Source organism: Accipiter gentilis, chromosome Z (assembly GCF_929443795.1).
Source record: "Accipiter gentilis chromosome Z, bAccGen1.1, whole genome shotgun sequence".
NCBI classification, from domain to species: Eukaryota; Metazoa; Chordata; class Aves; order Accipitriformes; family Accipitridae; genus Astur; species Astur gentilis.
The window spans coordinates 66,547,532-66,565,629 of NC_064919.1; the positions used below are offsets into that span (position 1 = coordinate 66,547,532).

The 18,098-nt window shown below is 41.3% G+C and overlaps 2 protein-coding genes across 11 annotated transcripts in view; one reads left to right on the top strand and one right to left on the bottom strand.

Annotated features, from left to right (window-relative positions):
• The window catches only part of NDUFAF2 (NADH:ubiquinone oxidoreductase complex assembly factor 2), a 67,430-nt gene extending 58,361 nt beyond the window's left edge, over positions 1-9,069 (bottom strand). Inside the window, exon 1 of the mRNA XM_049795400.1 lies at positions 8,884-9,069. Coding sequence (XP_049651357.1) covers positions 8,884-9,010 — 127 coding nt within the window. The 5' untranslated portion in view covers positions 9,011-9,069. The remainder of the gene's footprint in view (positions 1-8,883) is intronic.
• A 217-nt stretch (positions 9,070-9,286) lies between these two features.
• ERCC8 (ERCC excision repair 8, CSA ubiquitin ligase complex subunit) overlaps positions 9,287-18,098 on the top strand; it is a 30,931-nt gene continuing 22,119 nt past the window's right edge. For 3 of the 10 annotated variants that reach the window (XR_007505089.1, XM_049795381.1, XM_049795382.1), the window contains exons 1-6: positions 9,287-9,386; positions 11,493-11,588; positions 11,738-11,839; positions 16,485-16,608; positions 17,176-17,257; positions 17,892-17,960. Coding sequence is in view for 6 of the 10 variants with exons in the window: in XM_049795381.1 (XP_049651338.1) it covers positions 9,310-9,386; positions 11,493-11,588; positions 11,738-11,839; positions 16,485-16,608; positions 17,176-17,257; positions 17,892-17,960 (550 nt within the window). In the remaining 4 variants the exon portion in view is untranslated. Of the gene's footprint in view, positions 9,387-9,590; positions 11,589-11,737; positions 11,840-16,484; positions 16,609-17,175; positions 17,258-17,891; positions 17,961-18,098 lie in introns of those variants that run through there. The other 7 variants (XM_049795380.1, XM_049795383.1, XR_007505088.1 and 4 more) reach the window with 6 other exon arrangements.

An 18,098-nucleotide genomic window follows, 5' to 3' on the forward strand; every position in this document is an offset into this window, starting at 1 on the left:
ATTAATATACCATGCCTGTTGCCAGTTCACTTCTGGCAGCTGAAGGAAAAACATATCACTGCACTCAAACACTGTTTTTCAAATATTAATGCTTTTATAACCTGCAGTGAGCTCTGCCCACTGTAATTGCTTTGCTGCATAACATATCATCTAGACTGAAAAGCTATTTCGTCACTCCAGTGTTACTGTCCTAGAAGCTGGCAGTCTGCAATGCAAGTTTTACTTCTGTACGAACACACACACACAATAATTTTAGAGCTAGGTTTCTCTGTTATGTAGTCTCACCCGAAAGGAGTATCAGCGAGCTGTCAGTATGCACTGTTTCTGAAACAACATTGCCACTGTTTGGACAAAGCTGTAACTGCCAGTTATTACTGGATGTGAGAGTATTACGTATCTGGATAAAAACTCCCGATGTGAAAAAAACACAAAGAACACTTTCTCAATACACTTATTTCCATATCCAAAATAATTAAATATTTTAAATTTGGTTTCATATTCATTAATCAAAATTCAAATTCTGTGTTTCCTTAGTATCTTAACATTAGAAATGTAAAACTCAAACGAGTTTATTAGCTTTCCACCACCACTTGAAAAACTAGCTTGCAAAACTTTTTTTTACGTTCAGCAATATTCTGTACAACTATCTGCAACACTTGATAATCAGTTTACGAATGCTCCATACAATCAGAATCTGTTTCTGCCTCTTCCTCAGACTTTATTCCTGTTACAGAGAAAGGTAACATTCAGAGTCAAAAGAAAACCATAGCTCTAACCTCAGAAAACACACTTTGGAGAGAAGATGTTGTTCCTTCCACTCTATCCTATTCACTATAAAGCATTACAGGAATGTTTCAGTCTAGTCTTCAATATGAAATTTTATTTTATAGTAAATTTTGAAGAAAAGTAGATATTCTTCTGTATACTTCTGGTTCATAGGAAGGCAACAGGCCACTAAAACAGAAAACAAGCAGCTACAAAAACAATCACAGACGGTGCTTTTAAACTCAAAAGAATTGCAATTCTGGTTTTCATAAAAAATGCATATATTTCTACTGAAGTCTGGATTCAGTAAGATGTAGCACATCCTACATGTTTCATGCAATTGAGCACTTAGTCTCTTTTCCTTATACAGATTCTTTCTTATTTGCACATTTCTGGTTTGTTTAGAAAAAGAGTTCACAAGATACAGGCTTTTTAGGCAGACATGAGTGGGCATTTTAAATGAACAAAAGGTTTCCCAAAGAAGTCAGTGCTTGCACTCAATTATTAGCAACAAAATTTACAACTGAAATCTGGTAATGCCAATTTTGCTTCAGATGGTATTTATAAGAATACCAAGAAACATGTTTAGCTTGCCAGTTTCCTTCTTAAAGCTCCTATCATCACAGGCTCAGGCCACTTAACGCCCCCTAATGCAGACTTCATGCAACATACAAAAACCTATGGAATACAGAATGCTTCGGGCTTTTTCCAGCTGCTCCTGGTAAGCTGCAGCTCCAAATCAAGTCAAACCCGAGTTTGCCCAAAGGGAACCTTAAAACTTGACCCATGCTTTTAGCACTGATACATAATCTTTTAAAGAAACTACCCTCTTGCTGCTGATGTACTGTTTTTATAAAAACTTGCATATGCTGGTATTTCACAGACTGCTCATTTTAACTCTTAATCATTATAATAGATGAGAGTATAAAGGAAGATATTGAAAAAGTTTAAATATAAGCTGCTCATTAATCAGCCTTTAGAAAAGATGAAAATTATATACCAGATCTTAAATATTTAGTGCCTCTTATCTTCCTGCATTTTTTTAACAAATTGGTTATTAAGAGTCTTTATAAATTATTTTCAATGGAAAGTGGAATCAGCTATTTCCTGAGAGATATATTTGGTTGTAATAAATGCATAAACTGTATGAGGAATTTGTTTTGCAATTTAAAAAATACTAACATTTTAAGTATCACTCCATGTTCTGCAGCAAAAACAATTCATCATGCAGCAAAGCTATAGCAATGCCCTGACAGTATGTTACACAATAAGAAAAACAAATGCATTACATTGATAAATCTAGTCTGTTTAGTGCTATACTTGTCTGAGATACTGAAATGAGTCATCAGCCACCAATACCCAACTGTCTATTCTCATCTTCCATCACATCCTGTTTCAGGACTGGCAACTGGAGAGTCATCTCAGAGTTAATGAGTTATGCTGGATGTTCCTCTCATGACAAGCGTAGTGTAATTGTACTATTTAATCACTGTCATCAGTTTAAGGTAATCTTGTAAAAAAATACCACTTGCAGAATGTCATTAAATGTCAGAGTCATCTTTTCTTCCAAACGAGCCTACCTCACCATAGAGTTGAAGATTTGACTTGACTTTGAAGATGACAGTTTCTTCCCACTTGAAAATAAAGGTCTCTGATAAACATTAAAGAATGTACCCTCAGTCCCACCATGTCTGAAGTTCCATGTTTTCAGAAAATTAACTAATTCTAAATTCTTTTGTATTCCTGTGGGCAGAACAGTTCCTTTTTCAGGGTCTTCCCCCTCTGTATTGACACTCAAATTTTTCTTAACTCCTTTTCTATTTCTAGCAATTACTTTCTTTACTGAATCTACTAAGTTCTTATTCTTAAGTCTACGGATTTTCAATGTTCACTTTCTTTCCAGAGAATTAACACAGCCAGACTCAAACAGCTCAGCTTTACATTTTCCTTCCCTTCTGTCCAAACTGCCAATCCTCTCTATATTCCACCAGGAGAACCATGATACCCTTGCAAGCTGGTATAATTTTGCCATTACTCATTAAACCTTTTTAAAATAAGGCAAAACACCTGTTAAAATCAGCACCTTTGAACATCACTGACAGCTGATACCTATCACTGCTGAAATCTCCACAATGAAATATATTCAAGTTGCTAGCTCTTCTTCTAATAACCTAATTATTCAGAGACAGCCAAAATCAGGAATGCAAGATAACTTTCCAGTGACTACAAACAGGTAAAGGTGGTCTCAGGGTACCATTGCTACATCTTGAGCTTGACCTGATATCTACAGCACTGACTTGATTCAAAGCAAGTGTGGTTTTGTAGTGAATACTGTGCTGGCTCTATTTACCACATGCTGATTTGGATCTCAAAGTAGTTTCTGTGTGCACAACTTGCTTTTAAGAAGAAATCCTCACATATAAAACATTTCAAAAATTAAGAGGATATTATGTGCCAAGGCAACGTGAAAGCCACACCTGCAGCATTTACCTAACATTTTGAGATCTTTAAACTACCTGTATTGTAGACGTTCAGTACTGGGAAACAGACTAAGTTTAATCTGAAGTAAACTCTCTGAATCCCATGTGATGGAGGTGTGAGAAAACTCAACATCAACCACTTGGATCCACTGATCTGCTCCTACTACTCCTTACTAATGTAGACAAGCCCCAGGGTCGAAGAGTGTCCTGGACTCTGGACTGAGTGTAGGAGAGAGTAATTCACAACTGAAGGAAACTTAACATGAGTTCTTAGCATCATAGGTGCCATGTATTTCTATTCTAAACCCCTGCCAACGACCAGGAGCAGGCCAAAAGAAAGTTGTCAGCCAGCTTTTGCTTGAAGCACAAGAAGCCATAGATACTACCTATGCCATCCATCCTCACCTCTAGCTGAAGATGGGATCTCCCTGCTGGTCTGAAACAAAGCCCAGCCTGATCCTGAGAGACCTACCATGCCTAAGACAAGAAAGAGAAAGCAGCACCTGATTGTTCTGCATTCTGTTTCTGCCCAAGCTTATTTGCTCGAGTACAGTACAAAGGGATAAAGCACATCAGCCCTGGCACTGTGCTAGAGCTACTCAGTCCTCCCCGTATCTGGAGGACAGCAAAGCATGGTGCAGACACAATGCAGTGACTTTTCAGTGGAACCTGGACACAACAGCTGAGTGTCTCTACAAGGCTTCCGTTAGAATTCCTTTCCTTTCCAGTGCTGTTCCCATCCTGCACTGGTCTCTATACGGCTAGGACACAGGGTAAGATACAAACTATATATGCTGCAGATTTTCCTAATGTACAACAAATAATGCTCTCCAAAAGTGCTTCCTCCACACTTTTAAATTCCCAATTTCTTTAAAAACTGAGCTTCAGAAGTTTTCTGTATGTGTACCTCTTAGTTTCTATAGACTAAAATAAATTTCCTTCCCCATCGTGTACGTTTAAACTTCTTCACCAGTTTCAAAAGCCTGCAAGTTCTGGTGTGACCCTGTTGTACACAACTGTGATCAGCACAGGATGCTCTTCAAAAATGTTCTGAGACCAAGTTAGTTACCACCACCCAAGGCAGCAGGTGTCACCACATGTAATCACTTCCCTAGCGACAGAATGAACCGACTTACCCTCAGCCACAAGGCAATACAAACCTGAGGGAGGACAGGCGTACTTTCCTGTGCTGGAATAGACCAAGCCTAGTGTCTTTTCTCTGCCGGCACCCCAAGAACTGCCATCCACAGAAGTAAAAGCACAAGTTACAGTGGGTGGGGAAATGTAACAGATAGAGCATCTCCTACATTCAAGTAACCCAAAGTAACAAGGGACTGCCACAAGAGGCTGGCTAGGTTCAGGGAAGACTCTCTCTTAAAATAACAGTAATAAACACTCATGAGGAAGTCTGTTTTGCAAGGAAAGTGGATAATAGTCTGTAAGTTGCAAATGGATGGAAAAAATGCGTACGCAAATTAAAAGAACACAGAAACAAGATTTATAACAGAACTAATATGATACATGCTGTACCACAAAAAATTTGTCAGTTGTGTAGATCCATATTCTCAGAACCCTTTAACCACTAAATTACAGGCTCTTTGTTTAGAAATAAGCATGGCTTGATCCCAGCTGATCCCCCAGTTGAATCATATGACAGTTGACCTGCCATAAGATGCTCACAGCTACTCCCAATTTATTCCTGCATAGTTTGACCTCAAATGTAATAAAAATACTTTCTTGTTCTTCAACCAAATCACTAATAAAAACTTTAGTTCTGAACTTTGACAGACAGCTGGTGAATCGCTCTGGATACTCCCCTCCAGCTGACAAGGTAAAATTTCTGACTACTCCAAGAACAGTTTCCAACCTGCTGTGCACCCACATAGCAAATTCATAATCCATAGTCATAAATTTTGCACACAAGAAGGTCTAAAAAACATCAAGGTATTGTCCACTCAGAAAACAATTCAGGTAAGAACGTATCTTGTCAAACCAACACTTTCACATCAGTTTTCACTTGCTACCTTGTGAATATACTTACAAGTTATTACTTGTTCCTCTATTTTTCCAGCACCCACACCAGTTAACCTGATTCATGGAGAGTTTCTGTCTTTTGAGATCACTAAAAACTCATAATTTAGCCAGGTTAATTTATTGCTATACTTCTTAGCCTTCATCGACATTAGGATTATTTATACTTGTGCCTTTAACAGTTGGAAGAGGTACAGGTATGAATTGTTCCACATACCTTTTCACTTATTCTTCTTACACACTCACAGCTATCTCCCACCTGTTTTCTGAATTTATTAAAGCCCATTTTCCTGAAGTAAGCTGTTTTCATTCTAGTTATTTTCCTCCCTCCTTAATGACTATTACATCCCACTTCTCATGGTCAAATGTGGTTGTAACAGTGAGTTCTGTCAATTAATATAACACAGAACAAATAAACAGAATAAAGAGCAAAGTTTGAACGCTTTCATGAAAAAGTTTCACCATCAATTTCTTCTTTGTGTGGGAAAGCCTCACTCACTCCTTTCAGAGTTCTCTCATTCCGCTGATGCTGAGGGGTTAGGTTTTTTCAGATCTTCTAAAGCCACAGCTAGTGCACAGCGTTGAATATACATCAGTAAATTTAACAGAAAACAGAATTTTCTAAAGTAGTATTTTCACACAGAATTCCAGTAGTAGTATTTTTCATATGCAGTCTCCTGTTCTCTAGTTACATAAAAAAAGGACAATAAGGGAGAATTAACTGACTGTGAATGAAAACATTTATGGAAGATGTGATATTACTTTTAAGTATCTCAAATTTCAGTCTATAAAGCTAAATTATAATAACCCTTCCCTTACTTTCATTCCAAAGATAAAAGAGAAGCCTGGGAAGAGTGAATAAAAAATTAGCCCTTTGCCAGTTGGGGTGTTTTTATTCTGCTTCTTAGTATTTTTTTTTAAATACATAATTTTTCCCAGATAATATGCATTTGACTAGGGTCAGATCAGAGGAATTAAAAAGCTTAATAGCAAACTATTAGAAGGCAGAGGAAGACTGAGTTGAATATGATTAGGAAGTGTTAGAGACTCTGAAGTTCTAGCTCTTCACTTTGTTTCAAGACTTCTTGTATAACCTTATGCTATGTAACAGCCCAAACTCTTCATTCCCACTTCCGTGCCAGTTCCAGCTTGCAATTTATTTTTCGTCAAGTCATTTTAATCCATTTTTCTATTAAAAGTTTTCTACAGGAATGTGAAATAAATGACAGTGAAAAGCGAGAAAGAAAATAGGGGGAAGAGAAGATCTCTCCCTTTTGGTGGCAGTACCACATTGCATTACTGCAAGCTGGTGGTGCAGAATTTTCAATGTATCAAGACAAAGAAAGTAAGACAAGTGAAAGAACAAACGAAGAAAATCCAATAACAGAGGAGTACTGATAATTCAGGAGAACTGCACTGTGTCTCTTGTATCACTAAAATAGAATAAATGTGCAAGAGCCTTAAGGTTTACAGAATTGCTGTTCTCACTGACTTCATTCATAGAATCATAGAATCGTTTAGGTTGGAAAAGACCTTTAAGATCATCAAGTCCAACCATTAACCCAACACCACCATGCCCACTAAACCATGTCCTGAAGTGCCACATCTACGCACTTTTTCAACACCTCCAGGGATGGTGACTCCACCACTTCCCTGGGCAGCCTGTTCCAATGCCTGACAACCCTTTCAGTAAAGAAATTTTTCCTATTATCCAATCTAAACCTCCCCTGGCAACAACCTGAGGCCACTTCCTCTCATCCTGTCACTGGTTACTAGGTAGAAGAGACCAGTACCCACCTCACTACAACCTCCTTTCAGGCAGTTATAGAGAGCGATAAGGTCTCCCCTCGTCCTCCTTTTCTCCAGGCTAAACAACCCCAGTTCCCTCAGCCGCTCCTCATAAGACTTCAGCCAGAGGTTGCAAGTGCAGAGAGCACTTAAGAGCTGGCCCTCCCTACTCAGAGCAAAATCAGTGCAACTTCACCTCCAAAGTCTTATACCCAGTATTCCTACAGTTTGTCTGAAGAAAAACTGGGAAACATGAAGGCTGCCACAATGTGATCTTAAGATACAACTATTTCAATTCGTTACTAATTCTAAAAGCCTCTTATACTGTGCTCCTGCTGAGTTCAATAGCTTCGTCCCACCTCCCCTGCCCTCTAACTGGCACTACAACTACAGTATAATTAAGTTCTAAACCCAGAGATCACGCTTAAAGTTTCAGCAGAGGGCTATCACTGTGAAAGGCACGCCACCAAAAATTCAAACACTGACAAAAAAGACTGCCAGTATTTCTGATAAGAAGAGTCATTTTTACTGGTAAATAAGGACTGACACTGCAGTCATCACACACAAGGAATCTGACTGCAGTTCTTACCGCTTCCTGTATGTTAAAAGACACAGCCTTTTGTACACCCCTGAAAGTCACCAAGAGTGAGAAGACCAAAAGCTGAAAGCAAGATGCAGAAGGCCTGGAAGTGCTACGCCGTCGTATTAACTCGGAGGAAAACCACACTGCTGACAAAAGGGCGTTCACATCTTCTTCCCAGACACTTGTTTGGGCAGACCTGCTTCGAGTCACTGCCAGTCGTTCATGAAGCTGCACAGCAAAACAGGTCAGGGGAACTGCTCGCATGAAGGCAAAATAATTCCAGAAGACATTACGTGTTTCTGAAGGGGAAGTGTGTGCCCCTTCCCTCCCTTCCTTTTAGGAAGGGTACTAAGTGACTGTGCGGCCTCAGACTTTCTGCTTCTCCTTGTACTCTGAAGAATATCAAGTAGAAGGTGTCCACAGCCTGGGGGTGCTCTAGTTGATGCAGTCACACAAAACACACGGAGTACAGCAAGCAGATAAACAAGCCTGCGCAAGGAGAAGCAAGAGGACCGTAAATTATTATTACGGCACAGCATGGGCACTTAAACGCCTTCAGGGAAGCTGCCTTCAACACGTTATACGTAGCCGTGCAGCGTAAGCACAGCATCTGTAACGAACGATGTGAGGACATGCCATAAGAGCACCCAGGCTCCTGGAACACAGGCAGAAACCCAGAAAACTATTCCTCCTCAGGAGCGCAGCCAACACCCGTGCAGGAATTCACTTAAGAACATATGCAGAAGTGCCCCGACTCACCGAGGAGAGTCAATCTGTTTATTGCCGCCTGCCGACCACGGGGCGACCGCTGCACTCCAGACCCTGCGACGCCCGCCTGCAGGTTTGCCCCCGCGTCACGGCGCCAGCCTCACGAGAAGCTGAAGGCGCTTTTGGAAGCGCGCAGCGCCGAGCGGGCCCACCGCCGCTTCCCCCGGCAGCTGCGCCTTTCCCTCCGCCCGGCAGCCGCTCCTTCTCGCAGCCGGGCAGCAGCCGCCGCAAACGGCGGCAACGGGGTCGCCGACCACGCGGGACCGTTCGGGCTCGGCGGGGGGGGGGGCGGGGAGGGAACGGACGGGGACGGGGATGACGACAGCGGCGACCCCGCGGCACGAGGCGGGCGCTCGCACGCGCACGGCTCCCCGCGCGGGGCGGTCGCCGCCAGACGACGACGACGACGACGACGACGCCGGCCCGGCCCGGCCCCGCCGTCAGAACGGCCGCCTCCCCCGTGCCTACCTGCGCGGGTCTCGTGCTTGGGCACCCGGTAGTACTTGTTGCCGAACTGGTCGGTGCCCACCAGCTCCTTGGCGGGCCCGAGGAGCCGCAGGCGCAGGGCGCGCAGCGCCTGCCAGGCCCAGCTCATCCCGGCGGGGCGCGGGGATCCCGCCGCCAAGGTCGCCACCGCCACCGCCGCCGCCGCCGCCGACGGGCCCCGCCCCCAGCGGGCTGCGTCACGTCCGCGCGCGCCGACCCGCGCGGGGCCCCGCCCCGCCCCGCCCCGCCCCGCCCCGCCCCGCCGACCACGCTCAACCGGCGCCGACGGTGGCGGGCATGGCAGCAACGCCGCTCGCCGTTGGTGGAGGGCGGCCTGCCCCGAGCCAATCCCGGCCACGCCTGGCCCAAGATGGCGCAGAGGGGCGGTAGCGGCGTGGCGGTGTCGCCATGTTGGGGTTCATTTCGGCTCGCCAGGCCGGGCTCGACGATCCAGGGCGGTTGCGCCGGGCCGAGGCCACCCGGAGGTAGCGGGGACCCGTAGGGAGTGGGGACCGGTGGGGAGCGCGGGGCGGCGCAGCCCCGGAACGGCCGCCTCAGGCGCCGCGAGGCGGCAGCCCCCGGCCCCGCTCTGCCGGGGAGGCCTCGTCCGACCCAAGCGGGGCCGGCCTGAGGGGAGGGCGGAGGTTTGCCCTGCCGCAGCCCCGCTGTGTGCGCCGGCCGCGGGGAGCCGGGAGCCTCCGGGGCCGGCCCGGGCTCCCCGGCGGAGGCTCCCGCGTGCCTGCCGTGTGCCTCGTCTCGGGAGTTTCCCGTGGGGCTCTGCGGTGAACGTGCGTGGATTAGCAGCCCTGGGGTGGGCTGAGTAGGGGCAGGGCAATAAAGCGTACCTCGGCATTACGGCCCTTGCTGTCTTGGCGGTTTCAGCAGAAGTTTTGGGTTGCCCGCCGCCACGTTCCGCTTTGTGCGGAAGCGAGATGTAGGTGATGCTTGTGTGCCAGCATCGCCTCATCCTCCCTCTTTCCCAACTTGGCCTCTTGGCAGGTTGCAGAAGAACTAGGTGCAGGGGTTTTGCTAGGTTCCCAACAGCTTTTGTGGAAAGCGGTGGCTGTGTGGAGAGGCTTACTAATATTCCTGCTAAAGGTCGTGATGTGATAATACTTGTTCGTTATCAGAGAATCAGTTTTGCAGCTGTATTTCAAGGTGCATCCAATAAAGCCAACCTCGGTTCAGTTGCTCACACCACTCCATCGGCAGGAAGGATTTGTGTTGGTGATTTACAGCTCTGGGGGCTGTATCTTTCTAAAAAGAATCTGTCTAAAACTGACATGCATTTTGGTGATTCAGGAAGCTCCTCTGTGTGCATTTGGACAACACGGTTGCATCCTTCCTGTGCCCTCGGCGCTCATGTAGCGTTCAGTGTTAAGAATGGAAGCACCGTGGGCAGAATTTATGCCGCTTGTGACGCAAACGTCTACCTAACGTTTGCCTTCCTAAACTTTTAATTTTACTTTAAAAAGAAATAATCTATAGTCTGCGGTAGATTGTGTTTATATCTACATTTTGAAGTCGTATGTTTTATAACAATTCCTTAGGGGGATTTATTGTTTCACTAAAATTAAATCTTGAGCTCAAAAGTTTTAAACTAAGTGTCTTATATATGTCAAAATTCTTATTCTAGGTGAACTCTTGCGTAATTATATTTCACATGTTTTTAAAAGAGCTTAAATGACTTGCTGCTTTTGAAGCATGCCTAACAGACATGCTGCTGGGGGTCTGCCTGTAACAGCCTAACCTTCTCCCATCGAGATTTTTGCCACTCAAGCTGAAGCTGAGTAGGACTGCTCTGCTCTACAGCTTTTCGTCTGTCTACTTAGTGATGTTGTTGTTGATAGTCGTTTTTACAAAATAGCGCTGTAGGAAGCTCTGATCATCTTGTAAGGCTAATTTTATGTCAGGTCGTATGGTTTAAGGAAGCAGAATCTCTCTTTGACTATGTAATACTAGCGTATTTCACGATAACAGGCTACTACTAAGTAGTACAAGATACTAATTGCAGTTCAGGGAAGTTTGTCCTGGAAGCTTCATCATGTGAATAGCCTAGTTTTTATTTAATGTTACAGAAAATGTAACACGCAAAGATTGTTTCCTTAAAGGAAATACTGTAATTTGTTAAACTAAATGAATCTGCCCACTAGGTGTCAGTAGTTCCAAGTAGGATGAAGCTGGGAAGGATGGTACATGATGAAGCTTCAAAGTAACTGATATTTGTTGCAGCTGCAACAACTGCTTGGTAATGTTTTCAAATTACATTCCGGTTTTTGTTGCATATGTTAACCACAAATGCAGTTCTGCTGTATCTTTGAGCCTATTTTACATATTTATTTCTCTCTTACCTTCCAAACAACATAAAGAATAAAATATTCTTTCTGCCAACTTCACAGGACTTATTTCCAGCCATGTATCACGTCTGCGAGTCTAGTTTTGCAAAAAATAAGAGATGGGTTAAATGCATTGAGGAAGCACTAAACTATGGTTTGGGCTGTTCAGAGCTACTTAGTAACATTCTACGATTCTGCTGTTCTTGTTGTTCATGTATCTTTGTTTGTTGCTTTTTTTTCCCTTGTTATTTTAAGGGTTCTAAGTTTGGAATTAAATAAAGATAGAGATGTGGAAAGAATACACAGGAGTGGTGTCAACACCCTTGATATTGAACCTGTTGAGGGAAGATAGTAAGTATATACTTTAGTTGGTAAAAATGTGTATGGGTACTTCACTGTGTTTTGGTACCATGGATTTATTTTCTTGTTGAATGCTCAGTTGTATTGAGCATATTGAGATCATGAGTGTTGTAACTTGTGTGCTTTATTAATACTTTCAGCATGTTATCTGGTGGATCAGATGGTGTTATTGTGCTTTATGACCTTGAAAACTTGAGCAGAAAACCAAGTTACACATGTAAAGCACTTTGTTCTGTGGGAAGGTAGGTACTCAAAGATTCTGTTAAAAGTTCATAGTGATATCTCTTGTGTGACTAGCATTAAACTCACAAAATAATGTGTGTTCTTACTTCTAGGATAAAAAGACTGCAGAAAATAGTACCAGAAACCTGAAGGCTAGCACGAACCATTATGGGTTTTGGCATGATTAAAAAAAGAAAAAAAAAAAAAAAAAAGAAAACAAACAAAAAAAAAAAAGGAAGAAACTTTGTGAGGATTTATATGATTTACTAAGTAGCAGGAGCTAATTGTTTTTTCTTGATGTGTCTGCTCTAACAGTTACGATATATGTACAATGGCTCGCTGATATTGTTTGAGCAGATTTTTGGCAGTTCAAAAGTTAAAATGGAGGATATTAGTTATACTCACATGGAATCTAGAGAGGCTTGTATTGCTGTAGAGCCCGCAAAAAAGTCAGGGTTAGTACTCCAATCTCACATTTTAACACTAGAAAAAAAGACCCAAAAAACCCCCCAACCTTTTTCCAGGTCACAGTTCCTCACCTGTGAGTTTTCTAATTGTTTCATGTTGAAATTTGCTGACTCTGTGCCAGTAACTATGAGAAGGTAATTTTGGGACTGTTGCAGAAATATTCCTTGTGTATCCCTCAAATTCACATATTATAATAAATCTATGTTTAAGCAAAAGGAAAACTATCTTTGCGTAACCCTGTTCATGTGATTGAAAAAAAAATCTAATACAGATTTGCAGTTGTTGGTTTTATTTCTCTTCTCCCTGCTCCCAGCTTTACTAACAGCTGTGTTAAGTTCACCAGGTGCAGGAGTAATTAATACAGATCTTCTTAAGAATATGTTTGAATGAAGACAGATGTGTTACTGACAAAAATGGGACATATTTTTCTGAAGAACAGCGTACTACCTTTCTGTGTGTAATCTATATAAAGGCTCAAAGCCTTTATTGATTTTTCAGGTGTTACCTGCAGGCAGTATAAATTTGTCCATTACGGGCATTAAGTCTTCTAGCAAAAGCTGTTTTCTTCCTTGTGTTTAGATAGTAAGGTTACCTACTAGGTTAGGACTTTATCTCAGACTCTGAAGATATATCCTATTGTGGAAAAGATTAGTAGCTACACTTTCCCTTTATTTTTTCCCAGTCTTCAAATTATTTGAGGTCTAAGAATCTCATGAGTAAGATCAATAAGAACAGAGCAGATTTGTAACAATAAAAGGCCTAAGCGGTATCTTGGACCATAAGACAGAAAAAGGTTAATAGAACATGCATCAAAACAACAGGGTAGGAACAGAATCTACTGCAAGTAAGCTGCATTTGGTAAGGTTTGATGGCTGAGACTTCTTGAACAAAATTAACTAAAATTGTAATTAAGGACAATAATGACTAGACATCCCCAAATTTCAAAACTGAAATGGATTCTGAAACAGACACAGCAAACTGAAGAAATACATGCTGAGAAGACACAGCATAAAAACTGGCAAATCTGTGATAAAATCATGCAATTGTTAACTTCTATTAGGTCAGTAGAAATACTCCATACTTGAAAAGTCTGTTCATGAGCATCGTTAGTTGATAGTCTGTTTCTTGAGTAGGTGTTAATTTGCACAGATGCATCTTCTTATCAGTTGAGTAGAGACATAAAAGATACTAACAGAATCTGATTTTGTGCGATACAGCGTTCTAAATGATAGGCTTATTATTATTATTGGTTGAAGTTCCTATAGCAGGTTATTTACTTCAACTATTTATTCCCAGTATTCATGTAGCTTCCTAGCATGTTTTAAGTACTTATTGTAGCTAATTAGCTGCGGATATAGCTTCAGATATTGGAATATTATTCATGCAGCATTCCTGACATCATAAATTACTTTATAATTACCAGGAAGAAACACTTCCCATCTGACTATCTGGCTCCTATCTTTGAAGCACATGATAATGACATGTTGCAAAAGTTTGCCTGTGTTCTAAGTTTGCAGGGTACAATGCAACTCTGGTCTCAAAACTGCTTAAAGAATAAGCAGTAGAGGCCCTTTCAGGCTGTTTCTGAATAGGCTCTGAACTGGGTCTGCTGAGGGTCTGGTTATCCTCCATCAGAGGAGATAATTCCTGATGGTACGCTGTGATTTACATGGCATCTTTCATCTAGAATGTAGGGCCACTATTGCAAAAAACAAGAGCTTTCCATGTTCCACTAGGAGTTGGCACATCAAGCTTTACGTGGTTTCACATGATCCATGCTGTTCTGTGGCAAAAACTGGCATTTGAGAGTAACTTAACAGTACCAGCTTCTAGGTAATAGGTAGCTGATGCTTGCGTCTAAGGTAGTCTCCCAAAACCTGTCTAGGAAGAATGAATGGCAGCGACTTTACTACCCATAGAATTAATTCTGTATTTTCTTTTGGTAGAAAAGGTTAGGATATTCTGAGTAATGGGAGAAAATACTGCATATAGAATGAACTGGGAGTAGCATGCAGCCCTGAGACATGAAGCCATGCTGAATGGCATGCGGCCATTACTAAGCCTAGCCAGATCAAAGGTGATTCCTGTGGAGCTACTCCAGAGTTTTTCAGTTCATTCCTCAGCACTCTGGATTATGACAGAATTGATTGCTCTGGTGCAGTGCTGAACACCGTCCAGTGTTGTGCACTTATATTTATTTTACCAGGGTAATTAGTTCCGTCAGTTTAGATTTTTCTGCATAGTGCATTCAAATGTCTCTGCAGGAATAAGTTCACACTTAGTCAGAAGTTCCTGGCACTTCAGGTACTGAAGATTTTTAGCTTGACCCTGCAATAGAATAAGTGCACAAAATCTGTTGATTTTTAGCACTGTGGCAAAGGAACAGGCAGTTCTAAGGTACACCTCAAAGATAAGCAATGCAGGAATTATTAAACTAAGTTCAACATTTGCTCAATAGCTCTTGCTTATTATTGTCAGTGCTGGCTTCAGGCTAACTCTATTTAAAGACATCTTCTGTGCTTTCCAGCAACCCAAGTAAACAGGAAGGTGTATTAGCTTACATGTAGTGCCAGATCTATACAGAAGATCTGCATCTGTGTTTACACAATGATACCTGTGCAATAGTTATTGCTTGGGAGGCCAGGGCACTTGAAAGAACAACGCAAAGGTAAGAGCTGAAATGAAGAAATCTCGTGGCCCCTTCACTAGCTGCAGATGTAGTCAGCTGGACTATTTTTGCATGTGTACTCTATCTGGCTGGGATGGAATTAATTTTCTTCATAGTAGCTTGTATGGTGCTATGTTTTGGATTCGTGACTGGTCTTGATAACACACTGATGTTTCGATACTGCTTGCGTAGAGTCGAGGCATTCTCTGTTTGTCACTCTGAACCCTCAGCAAGTAGGCTGGGAGTGGACAAGAGGCTCAGAGGGAGCACAGCTGCAATAGCTGACCTGAACCAATATTGATATTCCATACCATACAATGTCATATGCAGCAATAAAGCTTGGGGGAAGTTTTCCGGGGGTTGCCATTGCTCAGGGTCTGGATGGGCATCAGTCAGCCTGTGATGAGGGATTGCTTTTGCATCACTTGTTTCTCCTTTTTTTGGTGGGCTGTTTTGTTTCCATATTAAAATGTCTAAATCTCAACCCACAAGTTTTCTCACCTTTGCCGTTTGGATTCTCTCTCTCATCCCACCACAGAGGGGGAATGAGCGAGTGGCTGTGGTGGTGCTTAGCTTGCCTAGGGTTAACCAACAACAGCATGGTACTTCTGAGTCTGGGAGCATGATTTTGGGCCCTGAAGCTGGATTCAGATGGATCCAGCTCAGATATGAGTGGTGTAGCAGGTATGTGTAAGAACCTGTATTGTTCAGAGCCTGGGCGGTTGAATCATATCCTGGAGCTGCCAAGGTTGGCTCTGTTGTCCCTTCTTCCCACCACTCTTAATGTATTAATAATCATACTAGGCATATTGAGTTGAAAGTTTCATATTGTTCTTCCTCTTTCATTTTTGAATGCAAAAATAATTAACTCTCAGTAACTCAGTCCACTGCTATCTGGTGACTTCAGGATATGTGATTTTCCAATAACTGTATAGCTGTAATTATTAGCTAATAATCATTAATTTTTTGAACTGTATATGTTGTATTTTTCAGTGGATCCATTTCCAAGTAGGAAACATGTTTTTTAGTGTTAGGCCCTCGCTTTAAACATTAGATCTTTAGACAACATTAGATCTTTAGACAACATTAGATCTTTAGACAACATTAGATCTTTAGACAACATTAGATCTTTAGACAACATTAGATCTTTAGACAACATTAGATCTTTAGACAACATTAGATCTTTAGACAACATTAGATCTTTAGACAACATTAGATCTTTAAAATTTTAAATTACATTAGTGCCTTTTATGCCTCACACTGCAAGTCTTAACTTGAGATATGCAACAGATACCATATTTTGAAAAGGTAAATGATCTGTAGTTGAAATGGGGGCTCTTCAAAGAAAGTAACATTGGTTGACTGAAAATCGAGGCACCAAAACCACTAGTTCTTCTTAAAAACCTCAGTACAAATTAAAAAAAAAATAAAAATTTAAGCTATGTTTTTAACTTGCCGTCAAATGTCAAGACAATTATAATATGATTATCAAGACTCTAACCAATTGGAATCTTTTCCTTGATTTTTAGGAGCCATCCTGATGTACATAGATTCAGTGTGGAGACAGTCCAGTGGTACCCTCATGACACTGGCATGTTCACATCCAGCTCATTTGACAAAACCTTGAAAATATGGGATACAAATACTTTACAAGTAAGAGAGAATTTTTACAGTTTGCTGGCTTCTTTGTGTACATGTTATTCATTCCACATCTGCAGTTCTCCCAGAACCCAACAGGACCAAGCATCCAGAAGGATGCTAATAATTTTGTATGGGTTTTTTTTTGGTGTGGGGTTTTTTTGAGGAACTGGAGATAGTATGTGATGTTTGTGAATGACAAGGGGCTTCTAAATTTAGTCTAAGTGCCTCTTTCCTGTTGACTTCTATCTCCATATTATAACCTTCTTTTTTGCTGTTTTTTCTTGTTAGGTTTTTAATTTTTGATCACTTTTTAATAATTTCCATTCATGCTCCTAATTAGCCAATTTTCTTTGTCTTTTTTTGAGTCATCTCTGACCTTTAGTATAGTTGTTCTAGTGTTGGAAACAGACTTACTTTGTGTCGTTTGGGTGATCTGGTTTCTCACCAAGAGAGTTATTGTTAATACGTAGTTAGTATGCAGTCTCATTTGTAGCTGTTACTTGAAAAATACTTAATAATGAGGATTTACATTATGCTAACATACTTGCACTGTGACTAATTTAATCTTTTTATTATCAGCCTGCAGATGTATTTCACTTTGAAGGAACAGTTTATAGCCATCACATGTCTCCAGTTGCTACAAAGCATTGTTTAATAGCAGGTATGTATGTGCTTTTAAGAAATGCCCTATGCATTTTGGGGTTATAGTAGCAAGCAATATCCAGTGTAGGGTTGTGGTTTTTTCCTCCCCTGTCTTTTACATAATTTGATTCTTCATAAGATGTAAGGTCATTGGTAAAATAGAATAGCGGTTAGTCAGATGATGTCAATGAGAATATCACATTTGCTCTTCTGAAACAATACATCAATCAATTCTCCTTCTGGATAAAAATTCCTAGCCATAATTACATTACCTGTCATTACCTAAGTTAACGTTTGAAGTTTATTAGATCCAAACATAGTAAATTGTGTAAACAGGTGCATGTGTGTATTGCTTACATGTACACAATGTAATTATATTTAGTGAAAAAAATATTTAATGAGGAGATATTTTTAATTTTTAAGCTTCATAAGTAATGGCCTGTTTATCCCCAGTTTCTAAATTTTGTTTGTTTTATTGTAAATTTACTTGGACTAAAAATGTAACTCTATTAATAGCATGCATTGGTCTGACTGAACTGTGATGCAGCTAACATTTTTCCTCTCTTTCTGTCATTGCTAAGATTTTTTGTTGTTGTTCTCTCAAATGCTGGTGGGTTGGGTTTTTTTAGCTGTCTTTGTTTCTCTTGTTACAGTTGGTACCAAAAGCCCCAAAGTACAGCTCTGTGACTTGAAGTCTGGATCCTGTTCTCACATTCTGCAGGGTACTTTTTAGTCTGAAACATAAATGTTAAACAATAACTACTTTGAGTAAAACAAGTCCTATAAAGAAACACTGTATACAATGTATTCTTTGTAAGTACATGACGAATTTATTTATTGCCAGTTGTGAAAGTTACACA